The sequence below is a fragment of the Scyliorhinus canicula genome, chromosome 2 (genome assembly GCF_902713615.1).
Source record: "Scyliorhinus canicula chromosome 2, sScyCan1.1, whole genome shotgun sequence".
Taxonomy (NCBI): domain Eukaryota; kingdom Metazoa; phylum Chordata; class Chondrichthyes; order Carcharhiniformes; family Scyliorhinidae; genus Scyliorhinus; species Scyliorhinus canicula.
In genome coordinates this window covers 75664076-75684605 of record NC_052147.1, presented here as the reverse complement: position 1 = coordinate 75684605, position 20530 = coordinate 75664076, and the positions used below count along the sequence as shown (strand labels likewise).

The window sequence follows — 20530 nt, the reverse complement described above, 5'->3', positions numbered from 1 at the left end:
TAATTTAGGAGGAGTAGGCCACACAATCCTTTCAGCTACTCCGCCATTCAACAGGATCATGGCTGTTTTGCTTTACCCTCCAACCAACCAGCCAAGGGATCTTGTTGAGCCACGCAAGAATTTTATGTGTTTGAATGAGGTCACCCCTCATTCTTCTAAACTTCAGAGAATAGAGGTCCATAATCTTCATTCTTTCCTCACAGAACAATGTCCCCACCATAGAAATTAATTTAGTGAATTTTGTTGCACTACCTCCACGACAAGTATGTCTTTCCTTCAGTACAGTAAGAAGTCTTTCAACACCAGGTTAAAGTCTAACAGGTTTGTTTCAAATCACTAGCTTTCAGAGCACTGCTCCTTCCTCAGGTGAATGGTGTTGCTCGTTTTACTGGAGTGTATTAACACGCCTCCGTTTAAAGGCCGTGTGCTTAACACTACTATGGCTCCGTCTATGTAATTATGCTCAGGAGTCGCCAGGTGCCGTATTTAGACACCTCACAAGTATATCAAGGTCAGGTTCAAAGTAATAAATCTGTCCACCGATTAGTAAGTCCAAACGATTGATATTTATTATGACAAATATAATAAATACACATGCATACGCTAAAGAGACTAATCTTACTTCTAATACTAAACAACTAAAATACTTACCTAGACAGGAACAGGCAAGGTCAGGGGACAAGGCCTTCGTCCCGTTCTTGGTCTGCAACTCTCAGGTACTTAAAGTTGTCAGGATCTAGCAAGGTCTGGATCACGTAGCGATCGTTGTATTGGCACTTACAGTTCGATGGCTGATGCTCAACGGCCGGTGCTGAAACTGGAGTCAGGATGCGATGTAACAAGTCTGGGCCGGAGTCTGGAAGCAACAGACTTGAGCCGGAGCAAAGCAGACCGAACCATGTGTGGGGTCTACTTTTATAGTCCCTAGAAGTCCGTGCCCCTTCGGGGCGGGTCTTTTACCTGCCATGTATCGATTGGGCCTTTCCCAATCGATATCTTCCAAACCCCCCAATCTGAGGGTCGTTTCTCAATGGGTGGGGTGGTACCTATGGTTCTTTGTGTTGGATACTATGGTGCCGTTCTGTCTGGGCGTCTACTCAAAAGTATCCATTCATAATTAAATGTTTCTATTGTGTGGGGTCTGGATCTGGATCACCTCATTACTATGTAGATCTTGTTGCCATTTACACCTTTGGCTGGGACTCTGCACCTGGCCACAAACTGGTTTCTGTACATGCAGAATGCTAATTAGTCTTCTGCAAACTGCTTGTCCTTGCTAAGACTGGTTTTTCCCTGCAGCCTTAGCAGTTCTCCGTTTTGTAGCCCAGTGTCCATCTTAGGTGGCTACAATGGAGAGGTAGGTTCCAGAAACATTTATATAGACAAAGTTAAAGATGCAAGAAGATACTTTGAATGCGAACATTTGCAGGTAATTAAATCTTTACAGAGCCAGAGAGAGGGATAACCCCAGGTTAAAGAGGTGTGAATTGTCTCAAGCCAGGACAGTTGGTAGGATTTCACAAGCCCAGGCCAGATGGTGGAGGAATGTAATGCAACATGAATCCAAGGTCCCGGTTGAGGCCGTACTCACGTGTGCGGAACTTGGCTATAAGGTTCTGCTCTGCGATTCTGCACTGTCACGCGTCCTGAAGGCCGCCTTGGAGAACACTTACCCGAAGATCAGAGGTAGAATGTCCTCGACTGCTGAAGTGTTCTCCGACTGGAAGAGAACATTCCCGCCTGGCGATTGTAGCGCGATGTCCGGTCATCTGTTGTCGCAGCGTCTGCATGGTCTGTGCTCACCCCAGTCCAACACCGGCATCTCCATATCATGGCTTTCCTTAGGTAAGGAGATCAAAACTATACACAATACTCCTGGTGCACCAAGGTTGTGTATAGTTGTTGTATGACATTTGTATTCAAATACTCAAAACCTAGTGCACTCAAGTCTAACATAACATTTGTCTTAATTGTTTGCTGTTCCAGTATGTTAGCTTTCTGTGACTCAAGAACAAGGACATGTTAGTCCCTTTGAAGTTCAACACTTCTCACCACTTAAAAAATACTCTGTGACCAGGATTTTAGGTTGACATTTGCCCGGCCCAAAATTGCATGAAAGTGCAAGACATCAGACGCATGTTCCGACATCTTCACGCTTGTGCGCAACATTAAAGTTGGCGGGTGCGCACGGGATTGGTAGCACACCACTGACAATAAAAAAGGTACAGTACGAAGTCTTACAACACCAGGTTAAAGTCCAACAGGTTTGTTTCAAATCACTAGCTTTATGAGCACTGCTCCTTCCTCAGTAGAATGAACCTGAGGAAGGAGCAGTGCTCCGAAAGCTAGTGATTTGAAACAAATCTGTTGGACTTTAATCTGGTGTTGTAAGACTTCTTACTGTGCTCACCCCAGTCCAACGCTGGCATCCAATGCGGGATAGAAGAAGACCAGGGCATTGGTTGTGTGAGTTGATAAAAAAAACGGTTAGACAGTTACATGGGCAGGGTGGGTATACAAGGATATGGGCTAAATGCGGGCAAGTGGGACTAGCTCAGTGATAGAAACTGGGCGGCACGGACAAGCTGGGCCAAAGGGCCTGTTCCCATGCAGTAAACTATGATAGAAGTTCAGGTGAGAATAGGAGCTCAGGTGAGAGTTCAGGTGAGTTCAGCACGGACAAGCTGGGCCAAAGGGCCTGTTCCCATGCAGTAAACTATGATAGAAGTTCAGGTGAGAATAGGAGCTCAGGTGAGAGTTCAGGTGAGACTCAATGATAGAAGTTCAGGTGAGAATAGGAGCTTAGGTGAGAGTTTGCTGCTGATTTATTGCTGAGTTGTCATACGTTTTCCCTGATGTTTCTTCTGAAGTATTTACTTTTTAGCTTTGTTTTGAGGACTCTTTGGTTCTGATAACTCTCTTGGAGCATTTCTAACAAGTGTCACCTTCAGTGTATGGGAGAATGTCATCTGCACTTGAGCAGATGAGGATTGTCAACTTCGTTCAGGGGACACCCCTGAGGAGCAAGAGTGGGGTAGAAGGGACAAGAGGCATGGAGAGAACTGTGGGCAGAGGCGGATTTACAATGAAATTCAGTGCGTCGGCAAAGGGTGCACTGGGCATCCAATCAGAGCCTGATTACTCTGCATTTGCAGAATACTCAACCTTAACAGCAGTAGCCAATGCAGAGAGAAATCAGACTCTTGATTAGTGAATTTGAAAGAGCGGGAAAACACTAGTACAAACCATACAAACAGTTAACTTGAGGCATGCGGGCCCAAGGGACGTAGAGAGGTGACTAGACTGAGGTTTTACCGCTTTTGAGAAAGGTGAGCAGGTTTGCCATTTGCCCCAGTAAAAGCACTGAAAGCCACCACAAAATGAGGTCAGCTGCCAAAGGGAGCAGCAAGCGAGGAGAGCAGGCAAGCTGACCCAGGTTGGAGGGCAAGCCAGCATGAGTGAGGCACCAAAAACCACCATGAGGTGAGGTCAGCCACTGAGCAAGGGGAGCAGGTGAGGTAAGCAAGCAACCCAACCCAGGGCTGAGGACAGACCAGCACTGTAAGGCAAAAGTAGGTGAATTATCTGATGATTTCGACTTGCCGAATTCTGGAGATACCACATCGCCTGAAAAAAGTTGAACAAGAAGTGGTTGAAATGACAACGGAACGACAAGACATTGAGATTCTATTAAAGTGAGGGAAGAAACCCAACCTGAAGACATTGCTTAATGGCCAAAATCTGATCTACTGGGAATGATTGAATATTTTGTCCTAATAAACCAGACAACAAAGGTAATATGGAAAATTTGAGAAAATAGTTTGAATTTGGAGGCTGAAAGCAGGTTAGAAGTCTTCATAAGTCCCATTTCTGAGTGTACAGAGAAATAGGGTGGTGGAAATTGGTTAATTTTTTCGAAACTCGAAGGCACTCTACGGTTATGATTACAAATTATTCCCTGATCCTAGTAAAGGGAAACAAGCATTTGTCGATGGGTACTCAAACTGGAGAAATGTTGGAAAAGATATTGCTGATCATGAAACTTCCAAACTCAAATAAAAGCTATTTGTGCATTTGTTCAAAGACTTGTGCTCCAGAACATGCCACTCCCCTAGCCAAGCTGTTCCAGTACAGCTGCATCACTGGTATCTACTCAGCAATGTGGAAAATTGCCCAGGTGTGTCCTGTACATCACAAACAGGACAATTCCAATCCAGCCAATAAACATCCTCTCAGTCTACTCGCCATCATCAGCCGTGTGATAGAAGTCATCAACAGTGCTATCAAGTGGCAATTACTCAGCAATATCTTGCACACAGATGCTCAGTTTGGGTTCCGCCAGGGTCACTCAGCTCCTGACCTCATTACAGCCTTGATTCAAACATGGACAAAAGAGCTGAATGCCACAGGTGTGGTGGGAACGATTGCCTTTGACATCAAGACAGCATTTGTACAAGTATGCATCAAGGAACCCTCGCTAAACTAGAATCAATGTGAAACAGGGGAAAATTCTCCACTAGTTTTCTTGATTAATAAGGGGATCAGGGGTTATGGGGGGAACAGGAGAATGGGGATGAGAAAATATCAGCCGTGATTGAATGGCGGAGAGACTCGATGGGACAAGTAGCCTAATTCTGTTCCAATGACCTATGGTCTTATGGTTGGAGTCATACCATGCACGAAGGAAGATGGTTGTGGTGGTTGGAGGTCAATCATCTCAGCTCCAGGACAGCAGTTCTTCAGGGTAGTGCCCAAGCCCAATTATCTTAACTGCTTCATCAATGGCCTTCCTTCCATCTTAAGGTCAAAAATGGGGATGTACACAGATGACAGCACAATGTTCAACACCATTTGCAACTTCTCAGATAATGAAGCACTCCATGTTCAAATGTAGCAAGACCTGGACAATGTCCAGACTTGGGTGACAAGTGACAAACTACATTCATGCTACACAAGTGCCAGGCAATGACCATCTCCCACAAGAGATGATCCAACCATCGTCCCATGACATTCAATGGAATTACCATCGCTGTATCTCCACAATCAACATCCTGAGGGTTACCATTGTTCAGAAATTGAACTGGACTGGCCATATTAAAACTGTGGCCACCAGGGTAGGTCAAAGGCTAGGAATCTGAGGACAAGTAACTCACCTGCTGCCCCCACAAAGCCTATCCCACCATCTTCAAGGCACATGTCAGGAGTGTAATGGAATACTCTCCACTTTCCTGGATGAGTGCAGCTCCAACAACACTCAAGAAGCTTGACCATCCAGGACAAAGCAACCTGCTTGATTGCTACCCTTCCACAAACATTCAATCCCTCCACCAACAATGAACAGTAACAGCCATGTGTACCATCTACAAGATGCCCTGCAGGAACTCGCCAAGGTCTTAGGCACCACCTTCTAAACCCACGACCACTACCACCTAGAAGGGCAAGAGCATCAGATACCTGGGAACACCAGCACCTGAAGGTTCCCCTCTAAGTCACTCACCACCCAGACTTGGAAATATATCGCCGTTCCTTCACTGCTGGGTCAAAATCTTGGAACTCCCTCACTAACAGCACTCTGGATGTACCTTCACCTCAGGGTCTGTAGCAGTTCAAGAAGGCAATTCACCTTCATGTTCTGAAGGGCAACCAGGGATAAATGCTGGCCTAACCAGCGATGCCCACATCCGGTAAATTAATTTTTAATTTAAAAAAAATGTAAATGATCTGTAAGATACTGAGAGGTGTTGTTGCCACAGTCAAACTGCTGTCTTCCTTGGGATGACCTCTAAGAAGGCATGATGAGTCATCATTGTCAAATCAAAGAGACAATTTTTTAGCATGTCTTGAATATCTCAGTGAATCTGATGAGCTTCAAAGAGCATTTGAAAAGTTATCAATATTATGGCTCAGGGAAGACCAACTTTTTAATGCACCAAACCTTCATCACTATAATGGTGGCTCAGAAACCAATTCATTAATTAAGTCAAGGATGCCAAAATACTATTCCGTAATAATTAATTCACCATCAGATTGGAGCCGTGTGGACCAATCAACATTAATTTTAAGATTTGCGACCAGCGATGAAGAAGTTGTGGAGCAATTTCTTTGTTTAGTCCAGCTAAAACCTCAGTGTCTGAAGACAACTGTTTTGGAAATCATTGCAAATTTCGGTTTGGACATCAAAACTTATTGAAACCAGAACTTTGATAATTCTGCAAATATGGCAGGAAAATACTCAGGTCCACAAGTAAGACTGAATAATACAAGCCTCTGATCATTATTCATCCCATGTTCTAGTCACTCCTTGCATTTAATCAGCAACACTGCAGTTGAATCCTGTGAGGCAGTTGTACATTTTTTTACTTTGTTCAAAATGTGTTTGTTGTTTTTTCAGTGTTGTAATCACACTTGGAGCAGGCAAATTGAAAACGTTTGACAGTCAAAATAATTTATGATTCCACTCATGCAGATGCTGTTTTGGCTTTGAAAATTAATTTTGCTGATATGAAGGAAACCTTATCGGACATAGCCGCATCCAATTCAGAAAAAAACATGAGAAAGCTGAAGCAAAGTCCTTCGCAGAGAAGTATGATAATGCTGTTTTTACTTTTTCTGGAGCTTCATATAATTAATGCCATCAGCAAATCATTGCAAAATGTTGATACAGCTTCACTGAATGCTGTACAATTGTTAGCCTCAGTTAAAAGCTTTGTCACAGAAGTTTGAAATATATACACCTTGGTGACAGCAGAGGCGCTAACATTAAGAAAAAGTATAGGTCCCTCTGATGATGAGAAGTCAACAAGACACAGGAGGTTATTTTCGAAACTAGAGACAATGAAATCACTTTAAAAGGCAAAGATAAGATCATCATTGAGACTGCCAATGCCATTTGTGACATAATAATAGTGCAATTACAGAGTAGAAGAGAATCTCTGAAGAGAACTGTTGATTTATTATGTGCTATTTGACAGACGTTTGGATGAAAATTTTAAAATCCACCGCAGTAATAAATTAGATGAATTCTACTGGGAGACAATAGACACAAATCATTTTGTAGATGAAGTGAAACAATCAATTCATTTCATCGATAATCATGAGCTCTGTGTTTCAAGATCACCAGCTGACTTGTATAGACGTGGACGTGATTGTTTGTAGGCAAACATTCCAAATATAGAAACTATTCTGAAATATTTTTTTAACAATACCTGTCACAAATAATTCAGTGAAACTTCTTTTACTGTATTGAAAAGATTTTGCAAAATACGATGAGTCAGGAACATTTGACAATTTCAGCAACATTGATGATGAAAGTTCGTCTTTACAAGATTTTACCGACGACGGTGATTTTGCAAATAAAAAGTGCGGGGGAAAAAAGCTATCTAAATTGCCAATCAAAGAAGGGATGAAGCAAGAAAATATTGAAACTATATCGCTCTTCCATATTCTCTTCTTTAAAAAATGTTTTTATTAGGGTGTGGTCCACATATGTGCCCCCTCTCTCTCCGTTGATGTTTGTGGTCCCTGTGGGCCCCCCTTCCCTTTGCTCTATTGGCTGTTGGCTACAAATAGGTCCTGGAACACGTTGGTGAATTGCATCCACATCTTGTGGAAGCCCTCTTCCGACCCCCGGATGGTGAATTTGGTTTTCTTCAGTGGAGATATTCCGACAAGTCTGGCAGCCAGTTTGCAGCTGTGGGTGGTACTGCTGATCGCCAGCTGAGCAGGATTCTTTGGCAGGCGATTAAGGAGGCAAAGGCGAGGGCGTCGGCCCCCCTTCAAACAGAGTTCTGGCTGATCTGATACCCTGAAGACTGTCACTTTGGGGCACAGCTCCATCCTCACCCTCACAACCCTGGACATAGCCTCAAAAAAAGCTGTCCAGAACCCGACAAGTCTGGGGCATAGTGGTGTGGTTGACCACACCTCCCGAGCATTGTTCACATTTGTCCTCCACCTACTGGAAGAACCTGCTCATTCAGGCTCTTGTTAAGTGTGCTCTGTGTACCACTTTCAGCTGCATTAGGCTTAGCCTTGCGCATGTGGAGGTGGAGTTGACCCTGTTCTGTGCTTCGTTCCAGATTCCCATCCTATTTAAATCCCTAGAATTATTTTGCTTAATTCTTTCAAATTCTACATGTGGCTGACCTGGTTCTTTCCTTAGATCTCCAAACTTTTGTCTGTAGGCTTCTGGCATTAGCTTATATGCACTTAACATGACTTTTATCACCTAATCACAATCCCAAGGTACCACCTCTGATAGTGATGCAAACACTTCACTAGCTCCAACCACCACTTTGAACCACCAATACACAAATAGTCTTTCGCCAATTCAATTGTTTTTAAAAAATATTTTATTTTATTCTCCTCCTTTTTCACATTTTCTCCCAAATATGCACCCAACAATAAACAATAATCAGTAACAAATGTAATGTCAATCCCCATATCAATAACAACAATCCCATCCTTCCACCAAACCCCAGACATTGTTAACATAAACAAATGACAAAAAGGAATCAGGAATCACCCATAGTCCCCCTCCCCCCCCAACTCTCCCAGCCCCCAACCCTCTTAATGTTCGATGTGATTCGATTCTCAAAAGTGCATAATGAATAATGCCCATGAATTGTAGAACACCTCCATCCTTCCCCTCAGTTCAAATTTGACCTTTTCAAGCATTATGAACGCGCCAATTCAATTGTTCAGCCACTTTCTCAAATGAAATTAAAAAGGCTTCCACATCTTTCTTGTCAATCCCTGCAGTGCTTGAATATATTTAAACATATCCCCATTAGCCTTCTAACGAGTAGGTGTTCCTCTAGACTTACATCAGCTTCTGCCTTGAACTCCAATATTTCATGCTGATGTTCTCTTTGCAGTTTCAGTTTCTGAAGTTCAAAATCTCAATTTTTCCTTTGCTTCTCCCATTACCACTCTCTCTTTTTCCTTATACCTTTCTTCCCTTGCTCATCTTTCATTTACAGATCAAGTTTCTTCACTTCCATTTCCTTTTGAAAAGCGCTCTAATGTTCCTTTTGTTTCTCCAGCATTTCTAATTTAATCAGTTGTATTTGTAATTTAATTTTAGCTAATTCTAATGATTCAGGCTGTCTCTCCGGCAAATTTAAATGCTGCGTTATTCTGGAATTATCTCCACATTCCCCATTCTTTCAGGTAAATTCAACTGCAGCTTTACTGTCAAATCCAAAAGCTTTATTTTAAACACTTTTTGTAAACCAACTAGAGTGACCTCTTCGAGACCCAGGAATTTTTTTGCAATGGAAAGAGCCATAAGATCCATTTCACAACTCATTCCCTATTTAAATTGTAACACCTGAAAGAAAGCACCAGTTCCTCACAAACTTGGAATTATACTTTTAAATCCCTACTTTTAAGAGCCTCCAATTTTATTATGATCCCAGACCAGACCCCAACATTTGCTAGGATATCGACAGAAACTCCAATACTTTTTTCAAATTTGTAAAACTGAGAAGAAAGGATACTTCGCTCCAGAAGTGATTCCATGCAAAAACAGGGATATGGCACATTAAAACAAACTTTTTATAAACACAGTACTAAACCACCTTAACATCACAAAAATATAGTTTACAATTACCTGTTAGACAATGCTTAACAATAAAAACAAACACTTTAACTTCTAATGTTTCTGTGGCGCAATTGGTTAATGCGTTCGGCTGTTAACTGAAAGGTTGGTGGTTCCAGACCACCCAGGGACGGTATTTTCTCTAAGTTTTATGGCGGCACCGTAGCACGTTTTTGGACACAAAATCGTTTTTGGACACTAAGGGGCAATTTATCATGGCCAATTGACCTAACCTGCATATCTTTCTACTGCCCGAAGGTAGATGAAGGACTCGAGTCCTGCACTCCTTTTTGTCCTGTCACAAAAGCATGTGCTTCACACGTCCGATGCTCTCTGCTGCCCAAAGGTCGGTGAAGGCCTCAAGCCCCGCGCTTTCTTTTTTCCTCGGTCCCGAAAGCGGGTCCCTCACAGGTCAGGTGTTCTCTGCTGTCCGAAGGTGGGTGCGGTGAATGTTGGAACATGGAATAAATTTGAGGAGATAGACAGATGTTTTATTAGTAATTGATTGAAGGGTATGAAGAATGGGCAGGAGTGAAGTTGAGGCAGAGAGGAGATTAGCCATGATCGTATTGAATGACGGAGTGGGCTCAAGGGGCTGAATTGCCTACTCCTAGGTCTTTTGAAGGCAGATATCTGTGACTGCCCACAATGAGTCATATGATACCGAACCGTACAGAAATAAATACATTATTTAGGAGCTATTTTACAATTTGTCCTGGTTCACATTAGTGGCTTTCATACTGATGGTTGCTTAATTAGGATTCTAGAAGTTATTGAACATAAAGCAGTTTCCTGTGTTTACACAACTAACTGTGCACTTTTGGCCCATGTAAAACTGTAGACGCAGTTTGTAGTGGTATTAACGCACAGAGCAGGCTCACTGACCCCAGTTTTAGGAATCTGAACGGGATGAGTGTGTGTGTAAAGGAGTCTATTCCATCCAGTAAATGAGCACACCAGAGAGTAGAGTGATTTCGGGGATTTGTTTACCTTTGTGAAAGCTTTGGATTCAAATCTGGATTGAATCTGCTGCGAGAGGAGCAGGTTTCAAAGTCTGCGATTTTGATGTTTACTTTATAAATTCACATATTTATACATCAGTACATCTCATTGTGTGAAAGGCTTTAGGTTTATGAACTGGATATCATCTACAAAAATGTCAATTGTTAAATTCTCCAAATGTCCCAAGTGACTTAGCTTTCTGCAAAAGGTAAGTTCAAACATAACGAGCATGAATAAATATATTCTTTGAAATTAAGATGTATTGTTCAATTTCAAATAACTACAAAGAATCTAAGCAATAAATTTAATTTGAAAAACCAATAGAAAGTTGATCAAACTTTGGCAGCATGGTAGCACAGTGGTTAGCAGCTGCTTCACAGCTCCTGGGTCCCAGGTTCGATTCCCGGCTTGGGTCACTGTCTGTGCGGAGTCTGCACGTTCCCCCTGTGTCTGCGTGGGTTACCTCCGGGTGCTCCAGTTTCCTCCCACAGTCCAAAGGTGTGCAGGTTAGGTCGATTGGCCATGCTAAATTGCCCTTAGTGTCCAAAAAGGTGGGGTTATTGGGTTACAGGGATAGGGTGGAGGTGTGGGCTTGTGTAAGCTGCTCTTTCCAAGGGCCGGTGCAGACTCGATGGGCCGAATGGCCTTCTTCTGCCCTGTAAATTCTCGGATTCTAAATATAAATACCAACTCCATTGAAGGACACTGTATCTATGTTGGCAAACATCATAACATAAAAAATTTGGCCAAATTGTTCACAACAGATATCAGTAGGACAGAATTGTCATCCATGGTTTACAGCCTGAATTTGATTCTGAGTATGAGAGATTTACCTTCAAGGCACGTCCTTGGTTGTTTTCAGTCATCAGCTGTTTCATGTTGTTTGCCATTGCCTGGTTCTGCTCTTTCAAAAGATGAAGCTCCTGCTCCAACCGCTTGCACTGGGGACAAATAAAGCAAAATATTACCTAATAAGTAGTTGCCTCGGGCCTAAGCTCTGGCATTATTTCCCCAAACCACTTTGCCCAAACACCTCACTTTCCTCTTCACTTTTGGCCATCTGACTCCACATCTAATTTTGCTTTACAACGCTCTTGCGAGTGCCTTGGAATGTTTTATTACATAGAGCGGCTACATAAATATAAACTGCTGTTAAAAAGGATTTTCTGTTTATTACTCATTCACACTACAAATTTTACCTGATATCAGTCAATTAAAACAATGGCTCACCAGGAGCTGGGATGTATCTACAGTAAAAGCCTGAAACAGTGAGTAAAAAAAAAAGTAAAAGCAAACCCTCAAAAATCCAAGTTATTTGCAAATCCCTCCATAGTTTTGCTTTAATTTTCTCAAGGCTTACGTCTCAGTCAATGTTTAGGGCGACAAAGACGGTTACGGACCCAGGGGGACGATATGTCATGGTCAGCGGGGCCCTGGATGGGGCGCCGGTAGTCCTAGTTAACGTGTATGCGCCCAACTGGGACGACACGAGCTTCATCCAAAAGACCATGGCAGAAATCCCGGACATAGCGACGCACCGACTAATCATGGGGGGGGACTTCAACTGTGTACAGGACCCAACGACGGACAGATCAAACCCCAGAACGGGGAAAACCTCAAACATGGCAAGGGAACTCAGTCACTATATGGAGCAGATGGGAGCAGTAGACCCTTGGAGATTCGCCCACCCGGGGGAGAAAGAATTCTCTTTCTTCTCCCCAGTACACAACGTGTACACCAGAATTGACTTCTTTGTGGTGGGGAAAACGGTGCTTCCAGAGATAGACAAGGTGGAATACTCCGCAATTGTGATATCAGACCACGCCCCACACTACATGGATGTGCGGCTAGAGACGGGAAGGGCCCAGCGCCCCAAATGGAGGTTGGACGGTGCCTTACTAGCTGACAAGGCCTTCAGCGAAAGGATAGCGCGGGCCATAGCGGAGTACACTGAGATCAACCAAAACGGGGAGGTCTCACCCTCCACGTTCTGGGAAGCACTTAAGGCCGTACTAAGAGGGGAAATCATAGCCTACAAAGCGCAAAGAGATAGGGAGGAAAGGGTGGCTAGGCAGAAGCTGGTCGACTCCATACTGGAGGTAGACCATAAATACTCCGAGGCCCCGACCGTAGAACTCCTGGCGGAGAGGAAAGAATTACAAAGGAACTTTGACCTGCTCTCCACCAGGAAAGCAGTACACCAACTCCGCCAGGCACGCGGGGCCCTATACGAACACGGAGACAAAGCCAGCCGCCTGTTGGCCCACCAGCTGAGAAAGCAGGCAGCCAGCAGAGAAATTGCGCAAATCAGAGATACCAGAGGCACGTTGGAAACAGAACCAGAGAGGATTAACAAAACCTTCAAGGCCTTCTACCAAGAGCTGTACACCTCAGAGCCCCCAACGGGGAAGGCTGGGATGAACCGGTTTCTTGACGGACTGGACATACCAGTTGTGGGAGAGGGCAGAAAACGGGATCTGGAAGCACCACTAGCACTGGGAGAGATCATGGACAGCATTAGCTCCATGCAGGCGGGGAAGGCGCCGGGACCGGACGGATTCCCGGCGGACTTCTACAAAAAATTTGCGACAGCGCTGGCCCCGCACCTGCGGGAGATGTTCACAGACTCGCTAGCTAGGGGCACATTGCCACCCACGTTAGCACAGGCCTCAATCTCGCTGATACCTAAGAAAGACAAAGACCCAACGGAATGTGGGTCATACAGACCCATATCTCTGCTGAATGCAGACGCCAAAATACTGGCCAAAATCCTAGCCAAGAGGCTAGAAGACTGTGTACCTGAGGTGGTCACAGAGGACCAGACGGGCTTTGTCAAAGGTAGACAGCTTACCGCGAACATCAGGCGCCTGCTGAACGTGATAATGACCCCCTCCGGGGAGAGAACACAAGAGGTGATCGTCTCCCTGGACGCAGAAAAGGCCTTCGACAGAGTCGAGTGGAAATACCTCATAGAGGTACTGGAGCGGTTCGGGCTTGGAACAGGGTTCACCGCTTGGGTAAAGCTCCTGTACAACGCACCCATGGCGAGTGTACAGACCAACAATACCAACTCCCAATACTTCCAGCTGCACAGGGGCACCAGACAAGGATGCCCACTGTCCCCGCTGCTGTTCGCACTAGCAATTGAACCGCTAGCAATCGCGCTCAGGGCAGCAAAAAATTGGAGGGGGATCCGAAGGGGAGGTAGAGAGCACAGAGTCTCACTCTATGCGGATGATCTGCTCCTCTATATCTCGGACCCACAAAGCAGCATGGACGGAATCATCGCGCTCCTGAAAGAGTTTGGAGCCTTCTCGGGCTACAAACTCAACATGAGCAAAAGTGAGATCTTCCCAGTACACCCGCAAGGGGGGGGGGGGGCAGCACTAAAGGGGCTGCCGTTCAATCAAGCCCGACATAAATTCCGCTACCTGGGGATCCAAATAGCCCATGACTGGAAAGGGATCCACAAATGGAACCTCACCAGCCTGACGGAGGAAGTTAAAAAGGACCTGCAAAGATGGAACACACTCCCGCTCTCCCTCGCGGGGAGAGTTCAGACGATCAAAATGAACGTACTGCCCAGGTTCCTCTTCCTGTTTAGATCCATTCCGATCTACATCCCCAAGGCCTTTTTCAAAGCGCTGGACAAACTCATCATGGCGTTCGTATGGGGGGGTAAAAATGCTAGGATCCCAAAGAAGGTCTTACAAAAAACAAAAACCAGGGGAGGGCTAGCCCTCCCGAATCTACAATTCTACCACTGGGCAGCAACAGCCGAGCGAGTAAGGGGATGGATCCAGGAGCCAGAGGCTGAGTGGGTGCGTGCGGAGGAGGCCTCCTGCATGGGAACCTCCCTCCGGGCCCTCGCCACGGCAGCACTCCCATCCCCACCCAAAAAACACTCCAGCAGCCCAGTGGTGACAGCCACCCTCCAATCCTGGAACCAACTGCGGCAGCAACTTGGCCTGACCAAAATGTCGAACAGGGCTCCCATCTGCAACAACCATAGGTTCACACCAGCACTGACTGACGCCACCTTCAAAAGGTGGAGGCAGGACGGGGGGACACTGACAGTCAGGGACCTATACACGGACGACAGGATCGCAACACTGGACGAACTGACAGAGAAGTTTCAGCTAGCTGGGGGGAACGAGCTACGGTACCTGCAGCTCAAAAACTTCCTACGAAAGGAGACAAGGACGTACCCACAACCGCCACGACAGACACTACTGGAAGACCTACTGGACGCAAGTATCCTAGAGAAAGGGAACTGTAGTGACATGTATGACCGACTGGTAGATAGGGACGACACCGTACTGGACGCAACAAGAAGGAAATGGGAGGACGACCTGGGGATGGAGATAGGGTGGGGACTCTGGAGCGAAGCACTGCATAGGGTCAACTCCACCTCCACGTGCGCAAGGCTCAGCCTGACGCAACTAAAAGTGGTACATAGAGCCCACTTAACAAGAACCCGTATGAGTAGGTTCTTCCCGGAGGTGGAAGACAGATGTGAACGGTGCCAAAGAGGCCCGGCCAACCACGCCCACATGTTCTGGTCTTGCCCCAGACTCGTGGAGTACTGGACAGCCTTCTTCGAGGTTATGTCCAAAGTGGTGGGAGTGAGGGTGGAGCCATGCCCGATAGTGGCGGTCTTCGGGGTTTCAGAACAGCCAGATCTATTCCTGGGGAGGAGGGCGGACGCCCTTGCCTTTGCCTCCCTGATCGCCCGCCGTAGAATCCTGTTTGGCTGGCGGTCAGCAGCACCGCCCAGAGCTGCGGACTGGCTGTCCGACCTCTCGGAATCTCTCCAAATGGAGAAAATCAAATTTGCCATCCGAGGGTCGGACGACGGCTTCCACAGAACGTGGGAGCCATTCATGCAACTGTTCCGGGACCTATTTGTGGCCAATGTACAAGAGGAAGAATAGTCGGGGGAAGGTAGCGGGAGGGGCTACAGGTTCGGTACGGGGGTTCGATGGCTAGCTAAGGCCCAAAACCAAACTAAATAAACATGTTGGGGGGGGGGCGGGCGCAGTTACTACTACGAAGATGCTTACCTGTAAATATGTATGTTAATTTTTGCGTGTTTGTTGTTTTTTTTTTGTTCTTTTCTCTCCTAACAATTTGTAATTTGTTCAATATAAAACATGAAAACTGAATAAAAACATTTATAAAAAAAAAGGCTTACGTCTCAGTTTGCAACTTAATGAGTGCGATTCAACTAAATAAGAACAAAGTCCCATAGCGAGCACGTTTAGCCACATGTTTCCCAGCGCTCGCAGCACCGAGAAACACATAATAATACAATGGCACTCACATTAAATAAGGGGCCTCAGCAGGGTTTATAAATGGTGTCCTGATCTCCGAAGCCCCCAACGTGACGCCCCCCCAAGCCCCAATGTACTATGATTGGGTCCCCGCACCCCCCCCCCCCCCCCCCCTCCCCCTGATACCTGCGTAGAGTACCCCTGGCCTGATTGCCAGCACACAGGAAATACGAGCTTGGCACCTTGTTAGTGTCAACAAGGCATCCTGGCAGTGCCACCTGGTCATCCTGACAGTGCCAGGGTGACAGGCTGGCCGGGTGACACCAGCAGTGCCAGAGTATCACCCTGACCAAAAGACATGCACCTGGGCGCCTCCGACCCCCTGCTAAACCCCCACGAGCGCTGTTCATCTGGTCACTGCTTGTGGGAACCAATGCTGAATGGCGCTCCCCCGAGGTCTCGGCTCGGAGGCAAGGGGGATAGATCCCATGCCTCAGATAACTTAGGAAATGTTTATTAGAGTGAGACGTGCTGTCTCGCTCTAATATGCAGAGGGCAGGATTATATCACAACGTCTTGCGAGATCACACTGGATCTCAAAAGGCATTGAGTTGGGTAGATCCCGGCAGCAGGGTCTCCCGGCTTTAATGGCCACGCTGTGCCACGGCGAGCTGCTTTTCGGGTGCAGCGTGGCCGTTGGACCGCGCTTCTAGAACATATAACATACAGTGCAGAAGGAGTCTGCCCATCGACTCGGCACCGACCTACTGAAGTCCTCACTTCCACCCTATCCCCTTAACCCAATAACCCCTCCTAACCTTTTTGTTTAGGTCACTAAGGGCAATTTATCATGGCCAATCCACCGAACGTGCACGCCATTGGACTGTGGGAGGAAACCAGAGAACCCGGAGGAAACCCACGCACACACGGGGAGAATGTGCAGACTTCGCACATAGTGACCCAGCGTGGAATCGAGCCTAGGACCCTGGCGCTGTGAAGCCACAGTGCTAATCACTTGTCCTACCATGCTACTGTTCTTGTCTCCACTTCAACGTTGTCAGTCGTTCCTACCATGTCTGTACCTTTTGGAATTTATTTCCTCAAATCTGTCCTGTCATCATCTCTCCTAACCGAGAAAAAAAAGCTATTCCTTTCGACACTTGCCTAATTTTTCAGCACTTGCTTTTCAGTGTGTTCCAATCTTATGCCCAGCACGTTAAGATATCTTGTTACCTAAAGTGCAAATTATTGTTTCCAAACTAGAAAAGAATCTTTACGGATCACCTACACAGGTTTGAAAAACACTGCATATTACAAAGTAGAAAGATTTCATTTTCCATGGTTCAACCGGATATTGCATCTGTTCTCTATTTATACAACAGCTATAGGGATTCTTTGATTTGAACTTCTCTTCAGTTTAGTACCAATCGAGCTTTTTAATACTCTTCTTCATGTCAGTTAATTTAATCATATTGATCGACCAGGTCCAATGTATTTTCACTGTACTAAAAGTATTAATATGCTCAGGAGTGCTTTACGGAAATGAAACCATCCTTTCCATCCTGTCGTTACAACTATAAATCTCAAGCTCTAATTCTCCAAAACGTCGAATTCTCCAAAACATCCTCACATAATATTACAAAATCTGCTTGACCTCATTCTCATGAATCTATCTGATGCATCTGTTTATGACAGTATTGATAGGAGTGATCTTCGCACAATTATTGTACTGTCCATCGTGTTGTGTGGCATGAACAATTACGAAATAAGATAGATTCAGAAAAGCTGGAGCAGCTCAAACCTGGGCATTCATGTGGTGCTGTGGGCCAGCAGCAGCAGTATAAATATATTAATCTACAATCTGCAACCTCCTGGCCCAGCATATCTCTCATTCTACAATTAATATTAAGCCAGGAGTTCAATGAATGGTTGATGCCTGTCTTCAGCCAATTCAATTCACTCCACATGATATCAAGAACTCCTGAAGACACAGGAAACAGCAAAGCTTAAGGGCCCTGACAAAGTCCTGGCTCCAGAAGACCTGCTCCAGAATGAGCTACAGCCAAGACAAGCTGTTCCAGTACAACAACGGAATATTGCACAGGAATGCACTGCCCACAAAAAGCGAGCAGTATGATTGGAAACATAAAATTACAAAGTGAAACTTATAGATGAAATGAATGAGCAAAACTATAACATCCACTTTGGACCAAAAAAAGATAGACTAGGGTACCTTCTAAATGAATAATTTAATGTACCTCCTAGAAACTGTGGTGATCCAATGATACTTGGGGATCCTCAGCACCATACTACAAAGGATATTTTCGCCTTGCAGTTCAGATTGAACAGAATGTCTCTCGACTTCAAGGGTTAAATACAAGGATAAATTACACAAACTACACATTCCCTGCAATTTAGAGCTTAAGGGGTGATTTGATCAAAGTTTTCAAGATATTAAGGGGAACAGGGTAGACACTGTAGCCACCTGGGGTGACCACTGCCCAACACAAAATGGAAGATTGCAAGGAATGCAGGGAAATTGGACATGTTGTAAAGCAAGCAGCTTGCAAAGCACTTGTATATTCAGACCATTCCAGAAACCAGTTTTGACTGCTGCAGAAACCAGACAGCACTATGAAAAGAAAACAGTTAGCATACTAATGAGGCGATACCGGGCGATCCCCAGATACAATGGAAACAAGTTAAACACAGATCGATACATTCAATGGAAGGCCAGACTTTTCGGCGCCAAAGAAGTCCAAAACAATAAGTCCTAAGAACCGCCCCAGTGATCGAGGAATTGCCCCGCTATTGGGGAATTCAAATCAATCGATTGGAAAGAGACCCAATCGATTGCGAGAGCATAGAGGGTCCGCCCAGGTGGGCGCAAGACCCTGAGAGGAGTATAAGACAGAGACCGCGACCCCAGCTCTCTCTCTCTTCCAGCCTCTCCTTGACCAGCCAGCCCTCCCAGCAGAACACCGTTGCAACAGAAGAACCTTGAGGAGGAGAGGTCTGGACAGCAGCCGCCAACAAGTAAGTCACAACGCACGCTAAGAGAGTAGACACTCCTGACCCCCTGTAGTCCATAACTACTGGAAGCCTGCGGACCCAGGACAAAGCTAGAAGCCGTTGTTCCCTGATCCGGCAGTCCCCTTATCCAGATAAGTATTTGGCCTATTAGCGGTAGGATTAGCCTAGTCTTATAGTTTATATGCATGATTAGTAGATTACTGTAATATAATAAACGTGTCTTGTTTGAACTTACGAATTGGTGTATGGTTTTATTGCTTTGAACTTGACCTTGAAACATGTGGCGGTATCTTAACGATACCTGGCGACTCCAAAGCTAACAAACGAAACAGAGCCAAATTGAGTGTTAAGCACACTCACCCAGAACGAGCAACAACACAATTAAACTATTTGCCACTGGTTGGGGGTTCAGGATTGGGGATGTAATTTACAAACTTGAGTCAGACCTTTTCGGAGTGAAATCAGAAACCTCTTCCACATTAATAGCGATAGACATTTGGAATGCTCTTCCACAAACAGCAATTGCTGCTAGATCAATTGTTCATTCCAGGTTTGAGGTTTACCAATGATATGGGACAAAGGCAGGCACGTGGAATTAGATTGTCCATCTGCTATGATCTCGCTGAATTGCCTATTTGTGTTTCTATGTTCCCACTAGCTTTTTATTCACATTTGTTTAATTAATTCAGTTTAAATTACTCACCACCAAGATGAATTTTAACTCATGGCTCCAGATCATCAGTCTAGACCAGCCTTTTTGCCAAAAGGCCATCCTTCGGGACCCACACTGGCCAACCTTGTGACCCACGCTGGCCGACCTTCGTGACCCACATCGGCCGGCCCTTGCAACCCACCATTTTCACTTACTTTACAGCAGGATAAGCCTGCTTGGTACTCATAATGGTACTCACTTGCTTTGCTATTCAATGCTACATTTCTGATAATGACTTCAGATGATGATTTAAGATCTCACTGCATCCGCTGAAAAATAATAGAGGTTTGTCCTCAAACTCGCAATGGGTAGTCTTCAAATATCTTTGAAGTTTTGAGGGTTTTAAACATTCATTTGCCAATGCTGCCCTGCATATAACACAAATGAACTTTGAATCCTGATTTGCAATGGAACAATTAATAGCCATGCCTCAAGTAATCATCTTTATGCTACTTTGTTCTGTTTTCAGCTTCTTCTTCATGGGTTGTTCATCAAAGGCCCAGGAGTTCTCACCAGCCTTGTTGGCAGCTGCAAAATTGAGGAATTTATCTCACGCTCAGAACACGTCATGACAGCGTCATCTGCTCTCTGCTGCTGCTCTCGGTGGGAGGACTCCCTTGTTTTCTGAAAAAGACTGGCCCAGGACAGTGCGCTGACGATAGGAGGAGGCAGTCCACCCTGCTGGGCTCCAGGCCTGTGCACTGTTTGTTCCGGTACGCATGTGCGGGATGGCCGCCGATCGCAAATGTCTGTCCCGGCAGGCATTTTTAAAGGCTGGTCGCAGCATTTGGCCATTCCTCCCGCAATTGGGAATGCGCGACCGAGCGCTGCGACCCTTCCGAAACCTGGCCTGTCGCAAACCTGAGTTTGAAAGCCCCTGGTCTAGGCCTCTGGGTTACTAGTGAACCA

The 20530-nt window shown here is 45.4% G+C and overlaps 1 protein-coding gene across 5 annotated transcripts in view; it reads right to left on the bottom strand.

The window, feature by feature from the left end:
* Window positions 1–20530, bottom strand: part of mipol1 (mirror-image polydactyly 1) — a 569773-nt gene that overhangs the window by 262156 nt on the left and 287087 nt on the right. For all 5 annotated transcript variants that reach the window (XM_038780869.1, XM_038780849.1, XM_038780840.1 and 2 more), the window contains one exon: window positions 11437–11544. In XM_038780869.1, the coding sequence (XP_038636797.1) occupies window positions 11437–11544 (108 nt within the window). The remainder of the gene's footprint in view (window positions 1–11436; window positions 11545–20530) is intronic.